This window comes from Borostomias antarcticus, assembly GCF_949987555.1.
Source record: "Borostomias antarcticus genome assembly, chromosome: 25".
Classification (NCBI taxonomy): domain Eukaryota; kingdom Metazoa; phylum Chordata; class Actinopteri; order Stomiiformes; family Stomiidae; genus Borostomias; species Borostomias antarcticus.
The window spans coordinates 13,842,398-13,856,175 of NC_140258.1; the positions used below are offsets into that span (position 1 = coordinate 13,842,398).

Consider the following 13,778-nt stretch of genomic DNA (forward strand, 5'->3'; position numbering starts at 1 on the left):
ATATTGGGTCGGGGGCTGTGGACCCCTCTCTGGGCTACCCACCTGCCCCCACCGGTGAAGACAAGTGTGTCTCTAGCCCACTCAGGGGCTGATTTGTGGGGTGCATAGTATGACTCAACGGATGTAGGTTTTGGTAATAAACCTTGTCATTCGTTGTCACACTGCCCAATCAGTTGCAAGACTGGCGACGCAAATTAATCTGATTCGGGCCGAGAGATTCTCTTGGCACCAATCAGATTCGATCCAGACTATTTTGCAAGAGCACCGTCGCTGCGTCCGGGGCTGGCTCCGCCCAAGACGACTGTGATTGGTTTAAAGAAATACAGCATTTTTTCCCCCCTAATGCAGAATGGTAATATGTCCAGCCTGACCTGTCTCCGGCGCTGGCACAGCGTAAACAAAGTGCGGAGATAGGTCTGGCTATGTGAGACTATGGGGTGCATGGCGTGGTGGCGAGACTCCGCCTCCTCGGGTCAGAGCCAGTCGGGGAAAGTGTAGCCCGCTGAGCAGTAGTCATAACTAGACCACCGAGGATCTGAAAAATGTGCGATGTCAGTGTTTTTGTTTTGATGTTCTGGGACAACTGCCTCTTTTGGTAGCAACATAGAACTGCAGGTCAACAACACGGCAGAGGGAGGTAGTGACAACCGGACATTTGCTATCCTTGGTGCGCTGGCTTACAGCCATGCACAAAAAGACAGCAGGAGACGGGACATAGTCATGGAAGCAACCACAGGCTCCAATTGGACTACTGTCTTAAAATATCAAAAATGCAGTCTTTTCATCAACTTACCAGCGAGTGTGCCTTGGAAAGTGTGTACGATCAAGGAAGTCCGACTTGACTTCTATTTCAGAAAATCAGTTTCTCATGTCCTGGAGGAGTGGCTTTTTCTCACTGGGAGACATTGTAGAAGACACTTCCTAGTTTGCACCAATTGGCTGGTTTCCCACTTTGTCTGAGCATACCCATAGCAATGTTAGATCTAGATCTCAGACAAAGTTAACACCTTGTATCAAACACACCCCAAATCCAGGAGTTCCAGTGTTCTTTTGTTTTATACAACTGTTCCAACAACTGTTTGTGCAGCAATATTGTTCATATATTATATGACTGTGCATTATAAAAGGAACATCTTTATTCTGGCATTTTTATTAATTTAAAACGCATTCCATCCAAGTTGACTACAACAATGTAACACTGAAATAATGTAATTACTGGAATATGCCATGGACTATCAAGTTCACATGACTACAACTTTCATTCTTGAGCAAGATTGCGCAAGAGTATTTCAACATATTAGAACACACCTGTCACAAACACCTATGGCATCATATGTAGGAATAACTGATTCATCCTCCATCTTGATGAACTGTGCTATATTCAACCACTGAACATAGTTGGCATTTCCTGGTTTAAGTTATAACAGGGAGACCCCACTTGTTTATAACAAGTAATATGAAGTACTGCATACTGTATCAGCAATGTGAAAGTATTAGGAACTGTACATTTGTGTTGAATAAACAGGAATATATATACTGTATATATATATTAAATATATATAATATAGCAATTCTATCCACTCTTACTTTCAAGTGGCAAGGCCTATTTGTTCTTGCTGGATTTCTAAAAACGAAAGTGAAGTCCTACTGTCATCCTGGCCAAGGGCTTTCAGACACCTGCATGGGAGAACAAACTCGCCACCTGTCAGACACCCCACAGCTGGAGCAACTGGGGACAGGATCATGATGAAAACAGCAACACAACAGCAGCGGAAAACAACCTTGTATTATATTGTATTAAACAACGGCATTATAATCTATAACTGTATAAACAAGAACATATTTTGAGCATTACAAAGCATCAGTAGAATACCCTGTATAATAAACAATCATTACAGAGCATCAGTAGAATACCCTGTATAATAAACAATTACAGAGCATCAGTAGAATACCCTGTATAATAAACAATTACAGAGCATCAGTAGAATACCCTGTATAATAAACAATTACAGAGCATCAGTAGAATACCCTGTATAATAAACAATTACAGAGCATCAGTAGAATACCCTGTATAATAAACAATTACAGAGCATCAGTAGAATACCCTGTATAATACCTGTAAACAATCATTAGAGTATCAGCAGAATACAGCTGCTAATAAGTTGAAATACCCTAAATGTATTACCTTTAACTAAAATGCATCTCTGTAACGGTTTTCAACATGAGAACAGTTAAGAGGTATTTTACCTAGTTCTCCTGATATCTTCGTGGCACCTTCGCTCCCAGGGGTCCACATTTAACTACACGGGGTTTTCGGTGAGAGGCTAAAACATCTTTTAGGATCAAAAGCAGAATAAAAGCCAGAGACGGTTTCCCAATTATCTTGTTTATTATTTCTTCCAAAACTGATCAGAATTTGTGTATCTAAACATAACATGAAGGGTTTACTAAAAACACAAAAATAAAGTCTCTAATCACATTGATAATTTCCAATTAGTTTCTGATCACATTCAAATCCCCACCGGTTGGTATCCAGCTAGTCCAAGATGCACATTCATGTGAAGTGTAAGGAACTTTCATGTTGTGCACAAGATTTGTACACATGAACACACTACCTCAGCAGCTATGGTATTACATAAATGGATGTCACACAAGTGTTGAGTTCATACTTGAAACTCTGTGCAGAAACAGAGAAACTGAAACATAAATCAAAGAGCCCCTCCTAACTCTGCTCAGGAGCCTGATTTGCCTCCATCTCCCACTTCTCCAGAAAGTCCTGCAGGTTCAGGTTGAACGTATCAATGCCTTTCCCAGACAGATGGACTCCATCGGCCCGGTAGAGGCCTGTATCTGTGCCACACCTGATGTTGTTGTGGGTGAGGGCAGTGCCACCTAGCTCGGCTATGATGCTGTGAACCCTGCGATTGATGGTAGCTCTGACCAGGTCCACCTCCAGACTATCCTCAGAGTGCCTCCAGACCCTCCGGGGTAAGATGTCTGACCAGACCAATAGACATTTGGGGAAGATGCTCCTCATGGATGTCAGGTCTTTCTTCACAGAGGCTAGGAGGTCGGTGGGGCTGTCGGTGCCCAGGTCATTCCCTCCGAGGTGCATGATGACCACGTCTGGGTTGGGCCACTTGATCTTCATCTGGTGCAACTGGGGCAGCAGCTGTGGCCACGTCATGCCCTGGGTGCCCTTCCACCATACAACCACGCTGCTGGGGTCCATGCCCAGCTGCATACCTACCTCGGGCGACTTGGCCCTCATCTCTGCCCAGTAGAGCAGCGAGTGGCCGCAGATCCAGATGTTCTTAGGCTCAGTGCTGATGACTTTAGCTGTAGAGAATCAAGACAGGGCATTTGTACTGTAAGCTTTATGGGCCTTTGTTAATGTGTTAATGCACCCATGAGCATTAGTAGTATAAGCCTGCTTACTGCGGCCTCCTGCTAATTCTCTACTTGTAATTCATAGATTATCATGAAAAAAACAAACACTTGAGACAATTTATATCTATCCACCATTGCAGCAAATGTACGATATGAGCTTGCTACTGTACCTTAATTATGATAATCTAGTGCTATTCAGGCATCTATCTATTCAGGCCCTAGTTAATTGAGAGGTCATGTTGTAGTTGCATGAACTGCGTTGCATTTCACATAAATTCAGATAACTTCAGCCCCTACAGCATTCATTTCAATCATTGAAACCCCAAAGAAGTCTCAATAGTTCCATGTTCTCTGCGATCATCTCCTGTATTTACACCCGTGCCACTCAAATGCAGTTCAATATGACACTTGATCAACTGGAAATGTAGTGCAAAAAATACAGTAGAAAAACAAAACAAAAGATGGACCTACCTTGGTTATAGAATACTACTGTATATATTCTGACCTTCACTGTTACTATAAAATCAATTACTATCAAACTGCTAACTCTCCGTTTGAGAAAAACAATGATCTATTTCTGGTCAATACGATCACTAGGACAGCACACTGGCACCTGTCCTGGATTACCCTACACTGGTCACAGTAGTTACATGTTATCCTCTGAAACCCTTCCTCTGAAACTTCTGCTACTTGCATCTTCAGGGGGTGAGAGCACTAAGCTGAAATGTCAAGCAAACACTATCCAAGGACTGACTGGCTGATTAACACCTCAGCATTGCTAGCTACCATGACCACCGGTGCAAAACCAGGCCAGCCTGTCTTATAGAGGGTTTTCATGGCTGGCCATGCTGGAAGTTTAAGCTTAGGTTTAGGCTAACTAGCTAGCTATCTAGATACATAGACAGACTGGTCAATAGACAGTTAGATAGACCTATCCAACTAGCTAGATAGATCAACAGACAGATAGACCTATCTATCTAGCTATCTACATTCAGTAGCCTAAAACCTCCAACATGGCCGACTGATGACGGGCCGTGAAAACCCTCTATAGGCTGATGGACCACATACAGCTGTACCTTTGATAGGTATGGCCAAATTTCTTTGCCTGCCCTATGCACTTCCCTTTAGGTGGTACAGTAAGCAGAACAAGACACGGTGGCTTATCTGGACATCTACACATATTTAATGTTAAATAAAAGTGGGAGAGTTCATTAAACATATTTGTGTAACTAGCTATTGTGTCTAGCTAGCTAGTGATGACATTTTAAAAAGCTATTTATTTACTTAGGCGCAGTTGTGCTTGGGGTTTTGCGTTGAGAATGGACCGTCAGAGTAGGCGGAAGTAGATGGCGATAACTTGTAAACAAAAAATATCTATTTCGGAAAAAGAAAATAATTATGAGTGCTTCATTCACAAATAAGTGTCATATTGGTTGATTCAGCTAATGTTATCGGCGCTGTGTTGCAGTTAATGAAAACAGCCTAACCAGCTTCTACATGCGTGTTTTGGAAACCTCTGGAAGTAGCTAGCTGGCCAGGTAGCTAGCTTTCACTCTACTTTGCTCTTCCCACCAAGTGTTCGGAATCGCTCCCTCGTTCCCTCACTCCCTATTTCCTATATAGGGTTCACTATGTAGTGAACTACCTAGGGAATGGTTTAAGGAGTATTCGGACACCGAACGTCACAAAAATGCGTCGGTCATTCGTGTGATGCAGGCGGATGCGCCCTCGTGTAAACAAACAAGTCTAACAGGGAGCATTCACGCTGCAGGTTGAGATGTACTCAGGTAGTAGCGGATTTGCTTTTGTGTGTTCATTTTGAATGTTAAATCCCAAATAAAGTGTTGAAATTTAAATTCTAATCATGTGCATGTGTGGTTTTTCTACTTTGGTCCTGTCTGTTAATTGCAAGATGTAACGTTGGCTATAGCCGCGCTACCTAGCTATATGAAGCGCACGATCAAGTAACATGTTTACAAACATTACATGTTTATGATTTAGCTCCGCAAGCTAGAGTTCCTTAAGTTTAAACACGAAAGTTGCCGCCGCCATCCTCCGTTCACAGCCCTCTTCGCAAGACAACTCAACTGCATTGCATTGTGGGATACCGGAGAAGATGTAGGGTACATGCACTGTACCCTGGAAATCAAGGTGACTTGTGGGTAATAAATAGTGGACTATATAGGGAACGAATATTTCGTGGAGAATTCGGACACTACAAACAAAATGGCTGACGCCCTATATAGTGCACTATATAGTGAATAGGGAGCGATTCCGAACACAGTCAGTTTGGCACTGCCAATTTCAAGTCAGGGGCCACACTGTTTTGTTAAACACAGTCGAGTTATCAAGCTTGCTAGTGCTAGCTTGTTGGAAAGCTCGCTAGCTAGCACTAGCCAAGCTACCTAATGTTAAGCAACCGATAACACACTTTCAGTTTTTGAAATGGGCAGCTGAGCTAGCTAGCTCCATGTTGGCTATATTCAGATGATTTAATCTGCCCTTGGTGATGTTAGCTATAGATAGCTAGCCTCTCAAATTGTCAATCAAATCGCATAATGCATAGCTAGCTTACATTGGTTTACCAGCTAGCTATTAAACAATTTTACTTGGCCGACTGATATTAACCAGCGCTGCGTTCCGAATCGCATACAGTCATGAGAAGCGTTCGCGCTGCATGTTGAGTGGAGAGCAGCAACGACAGCGGCGGCGCAGTTTTAGAGTTCCGTTCGGACTCCAGACCGCCTCCTTGTTCCATGTAGCACAATAGCCGCCAGGAGGCGTCGTTGAGCAGCAAACTCAATTCGACTGGCAGTAACTGTGTGACTAGTTAACTGGTTGGCTATATTATTTGTATTATATTGTGTATATTGTGTAGCTGACATAGTCAATATATTTTCCTATGCATGACATTTCAATTGAGCAATAATGCTTGTAAAGTACCCCTGTTCTGGGTCTCTCAGAGCACATAGAGGTAGTTAGAGATGTCTTCCTTCCTTTGGTCTTTCTTTCATCCACTCCTTTCTTGATGGGCGAAATGGACTGCCATGCTTCACTAAGAAGCTGTGTGGCAGACAGCATTAAATAAAAATTGCTTGACATTCAAACTTAAGTCTAGCTGAATACCCATCTGAAGGACATGACAGAAAACATTTCTACTAAGAAATCATCAAGGCCTTGTTAGAGGCGCATTATAGAAGTAGACCATGGTCATCAAAATGTGTTAAAGTATACTAAACAAACATTACATTGAAGGTTAACTTTACTATTTTGGACCTTAGACCCTAATCGTGGTCTGTCTACCATGAACCTGACAGACCATAATTTCAGTACTTATGAGTCAGTCTATAAATGCTGCACTCAACTAGAGACTGAAGACATTTGTCCAGGTTTCAAATAGAGACTGAAGACGTTCGTCCAGATCTGAGTCAGTCTCTAAACACTGCACTCAAATAGAGACTGCACTCAAATAGAGACTGCAGACATTCGTCCAGGTTTTGTCAATAAAAGTGGGTGGAAAAAATATGCATTGCAGATGTCTTTAGAGTGGTCCATCCTAATTGGGGTGTGAATGTTTTGATTCTCCATTCCAGTTTGTTTGGAGGACATCCTTTCTGGTAGATGGGTCCTTCACTATTGGAGATGTAGGCAATGGCTCTAATTGGTAGCGCCAGTTTTCAGCACTGTTTTACCGAAGATTTTCAATGGAGATTTCTCCAGACTTTCGATGGCGGAGATCTCCAAAGACTGGCATCGTGAGACTAATTTCACTGATCATTCCAGTATTGAGCTTTCAAAAATGTTCTGCAGGCTCTCATTGTGCTACAATGGAAGTCAATTGTAAATGCTTTGGAAAAACGATGTGCTTTTCTGGGACGGGAAGCACAGGGTGCTTACCGGTTTAAGTATGCTCTCCTGCGAAATGTATATTTATAAGATAAGATTACACCCTGTGCTTACACCCTGTGCTTCCCGTCTCGGAAATGCACATTTATCATAGTTTTTTCCAATGCATTTACAATCGCCTCCTTTACTTCCATTGTAGCCCAGTGAAAGCCTGCAGAAAAACTATAAATACAGTGCATCCGGAACGTACTCACACCCCTTATCGTTTTCCACATTTTGTTATGTTACAGCCTTATCAAAATGACAAAGTGAAGGGGTGCAAGTACTTTCCGGACCACTGTACATGTGATATTTCATTTTTTTTAAATATATATATATATTTTTTTTTTCACTTTGTCATCGTGGGGTATTGTGTATAGATTTTTGAGAAAAAAATGAATTTAATCCATTTTGGAATAGGGCTGTAACATAATATGGAAAAACTGAACGGGTGAGAGTACTTTCCGGATGCATTGTAGCTCAATACTGGAACAACCAGTGAAATGATGGTCTCTGTGTCAGGTTCATGGTAGACAGACCACGCATAGGGTCTAAGGTCCAAAATAGAGAACTTAAAGGTATTTCTTTTTTCTTAAATAACATGCACATTTTATAGTATTAAGCATATGCTCTTGGACATACCACTTTCTATCCAAAGTTAATTTACTGGCCATGTACTTGCCCATTTAGGGGACCCTTCTCAATTGAAATATTACCACTAGAGGACAAATTTATTCTTGACCTCTCTTAAATATAAAGTGGTTACATATTCTCTGAAAATTTCCCCTGTAGCTAACTGTGTGCCACTCAATGGAGTGTAGGGTTAGATTTTAGCTATTGAAGGCACAAAAAGTGAGGAGATCAAAACTATGACCTACCTTGATGTTGGTCACAGAATGATACACGTCTAATCTGTACCTCGCCATTAATGTCAAATTCATGTCTAACTAAACTAACAATTTCCTCATGACACTGAAGATGGTATCCCACAACCTGAGATCCTCTAGATGAGACTCACAAGAGCAAAATGTTCTTTGAAAGCCCTTATACTAAAACTCTGTTATCTACATGATAATTCACCTAAGCAATGTATCCTAAAACAGAAAATTCAGTAACAGTTTACCTTAAGTATAAATTAATTACTATGGGACTACATAGCAATACCTGTAGTAGCAACATTGTAGTTACATATTGTAGGTGTGTAATATTAGTTAAGCGGTATAAGTTATTAGACAAATGGAATAAGTTGCCTACCTTGGTTAACTGTAATAACTTAATGAAATTGAATTAAAATCATGTAGTTAAATAGTGCAACTACAATATGTTAATACAAATACTGCCATGTAGTTACATAGCAATTAATGTACACTTAAAGGTGCAGTATGCGGTTTCGCTCAATAGCACTTTTTTGTTAGACTTTTTGCAATTCCCATTAGATCCCGACAGGAATCACTATAGTGCTCTGACATTAAAATGAAATAAATCCATGATCTGTGGAAGTCACAGGACTGTTAATAAGTGCATCCAATCATTTTGAGTTGCCTGTCCACCTACCCACCTGCATAGTGAGTTTAATTTGTTTATCCCAATTTGGAGGAGTGGCTTTGAAGAAGGGCCTGAATGGGGGAGGGGGAGTGCACGGATTCTGTCAGTTGCCTTTTTCTAAATCTTTCAGAATGTTTCTAATAGTCTAAGTCCGCATACTGCACCTTTGAGGTAACGTGTTGCCCAAATTTAAAGCACTTTAAATCCTGGTGCAAATAATTATCACTGGCTAAAACTAGCTAATATATCAACAAAACTTTAATAAATGAGTTTCAGAACAATTAATCTATGGCTATGACGATTTGTTAATTTGTTCCTAGCAAAACAGGCACCAGGATTGTACAGCAAATTGACTTAAAATGTCAAAATGTATTATACAAACATATATAATGGCCATTATATTACTTCTTAGTAAGCCTAGCAGTTGACTGATCTCCAAACACAATTCCGTGCCAGGGCTTTCAGAACAAAAGACCAAAGATTTTACTTTGTGTAGACAGGATGTTAAAAGCCGTCTTCCTTTCTTGGTCTTTCATTCTTTGACTCCATTCTTGATAGATGAAATGGACAGCTATTCTTTGCTAAGAAACTGGCAGAGATGATACAACAAACTGACCTCAACATTCTAACTGAAGCCTAGCTCTCGTTTATCTATCTGACCACTTTCCATAATGGAAAAAGATAACCAGAGATAGAAGGTATTAATTCAAAATATCTAAGATGGGTTGAAGTCTGCACTCTGGTCATTGTTAATCTACATGTTTGGCTTAAGTGTTGACTGCATACACTTTTTTTTTCCTTAACTTGCTCAACCATGTTAACATTCACAGTATAAACGTTTGCTCTTGAGCAAGGTGAAGTGTGCCTCTTTCTTTCTAAACAGTTAATGCAGTAACTGTCAAAGAGAATATCAGCAATTAACCTTAAACCTTAAAGTCAACTTGCGTACTGTAGCAGTAAGTGGCACAGGTTCACCGCCTTGTTCATTTACTTGCTGGACTTGTATCCGGCTTTTTAATCACCTCATTCAAACCCTGGCTACAACTTGTGACTGGCTATAGCAGTGGATTCCCAGCAGCACTTGAAAGTACTCACCCTCTGGATTGTTCGCACATTTTGTTGGTTGTGTTGCAAACTAGAATTACATCGGATTTACTCACTGAGCAGAAACACTACGGAATATTCCCTGAAGGTGAGTACTTCCAGGAGCCGCTGAGTAACAGCTATGCACCCATAGATTGTTAGATACCTGGTGGGTTGTTCTGGTTTTTGTTCCGAGCCCATGAGTCCTTCATCTGCTGCTTGCTCTTCTCCATCATCCTCTGGTTAAACTGTTCTAGCTGCAAAGCCAGAACAAAATAATCAATCCAATGACTATATAAATTGGGGAAAAACAAACATTCCAAAGAACCAATTAAATTGAAATGTGTAAAGATATGTCATACAATAAGCATTCAGCTGATTTAACCAATCAGCTTGGTGTGCATATGAAGTCATGAAACAATGGCCAATCAGAGCTTGGTGTGCCTATGAAGCAATGAAAAGATGGCCAATCAGAGCTTGGTATACATATGAGGTCATGAAAAGATGGCCAATCAGAGCTTGGTATACATATGAGGTCATGAAAAGATGGCCAATCAGAGCTTGGTGTGCATATTAAGTCACGCAAAGATGGCCAATCAGAGCTTGGGTGTGCATGTGAAGTCATGAAAAGATGGCGTACCCTTTTCTTCTGTTTGGCCTTGATATCATCCTCCGCTCCTGGTCTGCACTCGGCCGGCGCCTCCGTAGGCTGCAGGTTGAACTGGACCACTTTTACTGGCTTTGGTGCCTCTTTCTGCACAGTCACTGTTTTCACTGTTTCAATTACCTTGAGACATCTAGAGACAGTCGAGTTTGTAGCCGTTTGCTTCGAGGTGTCACTTGTAAGGGTCGGTAGCGTAACCTGTTCAGGAGGTTTTGCCAATGAAGTAGACGACACTATGGGGGCAGCATTTAAGGGATGCAGGAGATAAGGAGAGACTGGGGGAGGGCCGACTGCGGGAGGGCCAACAGGGGGAGGGCCAACTGAAGGTGGCCTATAATAACGGGGGGGCAGGCCAGGTGGGGGTCCTGGTGGGGGTCCAGGCGGGGGTCTAGGTGGGGGTCCAGGCGGGGGTCCGGGCGGGCGTCCCATTGGAGCAGCATAGGCAGGGTATCCAGGCGGCGGGTACATCACAGGGCCCTGGTGACCAAGGGAGGAGGCTGCAGAACCCGGTGGCATGGAATACTGTGGGCTAGTCCCCTGGTGCCAGCCATATAGTGTGGACGAATAAGACGTGCCAGGCAGTTCTTGTGGGTACTGTGAGGAGGAGGATGTGGAGGGGGTTGGGTTGGAAGTAGGGGCAGGGGTGGGGTTGGAGTTAGGAGCGGGGGTAGGGGTGGGTGTAGGGGTGACAGGTGTTGCCTGCTCAGGTGTGTTCCTTGCAGTCTTAGTGAGCCTCTGCATCATTCTAGCCTTCTCCAAGGCTTCCTCCTCATCCCGGTCAAGGAATCCTTGGTATTCTAATGTCTGTTGGTGGCTGGGGTGCGGTTCCTGACTTGACAGCCTTGCAGGGGAGACAGAGGAGACAGACTGGAGACGTTCAGAATCACTGGAGCCCGTCTGACTCCGATCCTCCCTCCTCGAAGACGAGTGTCCATGCTCTCTGTCTGAGCGTTCTGAAGATGAGCGTCCCTGCTCTCTGTCCGAGCGTTCTGAAGACAGCTTCTCTCTCTTCCCATGGAGCCTCTCTGAAGACGAGCATCCCTGCTCTCTGTCCAAGCGTTCTGAAGACAGCTTCTCTCTCTTCCCATGGAGCCTCTCCTGGGTCCTGTCTGCCAGCTTGGAGACGTCGGCCGTGCCAAGGTTCAGGCCGATTGTCCGGAGCAGGCTCTGGATCTTATCAAAATGCTCCGACTTGCTCTTACTACCCTCCCTGGTCTCTCTCTTTGGACTCAGTTTTTTGCCATCTCTGTCTCGTTTATGTCTGTCTGAGGAATGCTTATGGCGCTCCTCTTCCGCGGCTTGAGCTTTTCCCCTGTAGAGGAACTGGTCGCCTTTGTCCATGCTCGCCAACCCCACTATTCGAGAAAAACCACTCCCGTCTTGGATAGCTCTCTCATGAGGCAGCAGGTCATCCTGGCTGATGTCTGTAGTTTTGAGGTCATCAGGTGGGTGCTCTTCTGGTTGCGCTTCTCTCGACCTGTGGCGGTCTCTGTGCTTGTGGTCACCAGTGCGCGGTTCACAATAGCGCTGTGGAGGTTCCTGGGTCTTCTCAGCTATGACAACGATCCCATCCTGAGCCTCCTTGACTACAGCGGGGAGCCGACTGGCGTCCATGCCTTTCTTGAGGATGTTGAGAAACCGAGAAAGGGGCTTTTCCTCAGCCAACGTCTGGCTAGGAGGAGGGGAAGGGGATTTACTGGGTGGAGGCAGGCAAGGGGGAGTTTGAGGGGTGTGGGACTGCTTGGGGGGCGTTTGGCGGGGGGACAGCTGGCTTGGTGGAGGTTGGTTGGGGGGAGTTTGGTGGGGTAATGGTTGAGTTGGGGGAGGTTGACTTGGATGAGCTTGATTAGGGGGGTATGCAGATTGTGTGTGGATAGGAGTTTGCCGCTCCTGATGAGACTGACTCTGGTAAGTAGAGTACTGTGCTGAAGTGTGTTCATATGGTGGTTCATCATAATAGGACCGTTGGGTGTATGAAGGATGGCTGTACTCTGGGGAATCGAATGAATGAATATGGTCGAGAGTGGGTAGGTTGTAACGGTATTGATCACGATCAGAGTCTGCAGTCTGTAATTCAGTCTGCAGAGAGAGGACACAATATGTCATTAGTAAATGATCTTGCTCAGTTGAGACACATTCACTGTGAGAAGACTTAATGAGAAAGATACACAAACAAAAAGCTACTCACATTTACCTGTAACATCAGAATTGCATGGATTATATCCACAATATACGAATGAGCTGGTATAAAGTGTATAGCGCACTGTAAACAAATCAAGATACCTTAATAGGGAACAGAGGCCCAGACCCAGAACAGTCTTCAGGGTGTCTCTTGAGGATGGACTTGACTGGCTTGTATTCTGTGACTGGCACAGGGATCCGGCCGTGGTTGTAGTCGATGCACGTCCTCTCCATCGGCCTCATGTCCATCATCCCTCCCCTGGGCTCCATCACCATGGCTTTACGCCAGGCGATCATGTCGTTGAGTTCCTCCAGCTCCCTTTTCTTCCAGGCTAGCTCGTCATCCACTATGTTCCCATACCTGGGCCCCCCCGGAGGCAGGCTGGAGTCCAGACTCCTCCTCTGACTGCTTCCTTCTCGTTCCCTGCTGCTGCGTCCCCTGGAGTCTGTTCTCTCCCTGCTGCCATGGCGGCCCCTCTCCCAACTCCTGCTCCTACTCCTACTCCTGCTCCTGCTACGGCTGTAGCTACGACTGCGTTTGTGTGACCTCTCCTTGCTCCTGCTGTGACTCCGCCTGGACCTGCTGTGCCTGTCTCGCTCCCTGCTTGAACTCCGTGGCTTTCTGTGGACGTGGCGGCCAAATTTGTCTCGGACAGGACTACCGCTCCTGCTCCTGCTGCGTCCATACCGGCGCCGGCTGCTGTCGCCGTCTTTGCGCCCGGCGCTGGGCTTGCTGTCCTGTGACCTCAGGGTTTTGACCACAGCCTTCAGCTTGGCAGACTCGGCTGAACGCTTTGGTTTGTTCTCTCCTGGTTTGCCCTGGCTGGAGAACGAGACGAGGGACGACAGGAAAAAGATGCATCATTTGTTTTTTTACAGGCATCAAGTACATCATATATACATTACATTATACCTCAACTTCATGTTGGGAGGTTTTCAAGCATGTGTATGCTTGGGTTGGATGGTCTGCCTTATCCACCCACAGACAACCACTGGTATATCCTTATTTATAAGGCTGTTCTAGGTCTGC

The 13,778-nt window shown here is 44.2% G+C and overlaps 1 protein-coding gene across 2 annotated transcripts in view; it reads right to left on the minus strand.

Annotated features, from left to right (window-relative positions):
- LOC311325802 (uncharacterized protein) overlaps window positions 1-13,778 on the minus strand; it is a 31,248-nt gene that overhangs the window by 7,273 nt on the left and 10,197 nt on the right. The window contains exons 15-18 of one of the 2 annotated variants that reach the window (XM_084458581.1): window positions 12,851-13,571; window positions 10,544-12,646; window positions 10,070-10,160; window positions 2,455-3,339 (exon numbers count right to left, since the gene is read on the minus strand). In XM_084458581.1, coding sequence (XP_084314707.1) covers window positions 2,723-3,339; window positions 10,070-10,160; window positions 10,544-12,646; window positions 12,851-13,571 — 3,532 coding nt within the window. In that variant the 3' untranslated portion in view covers window positions 2,455-2,722. Of the gene's footprint in view, window positions 1-2,454; window positions 3,340-10,069; window positions 10,161-10,543; window positions 12,647-12,850; window positions 13,572-13,778 lie in introns of those variants that run through there. The other variant, XR_014631021.1, reaches the window with a different exon arrangement.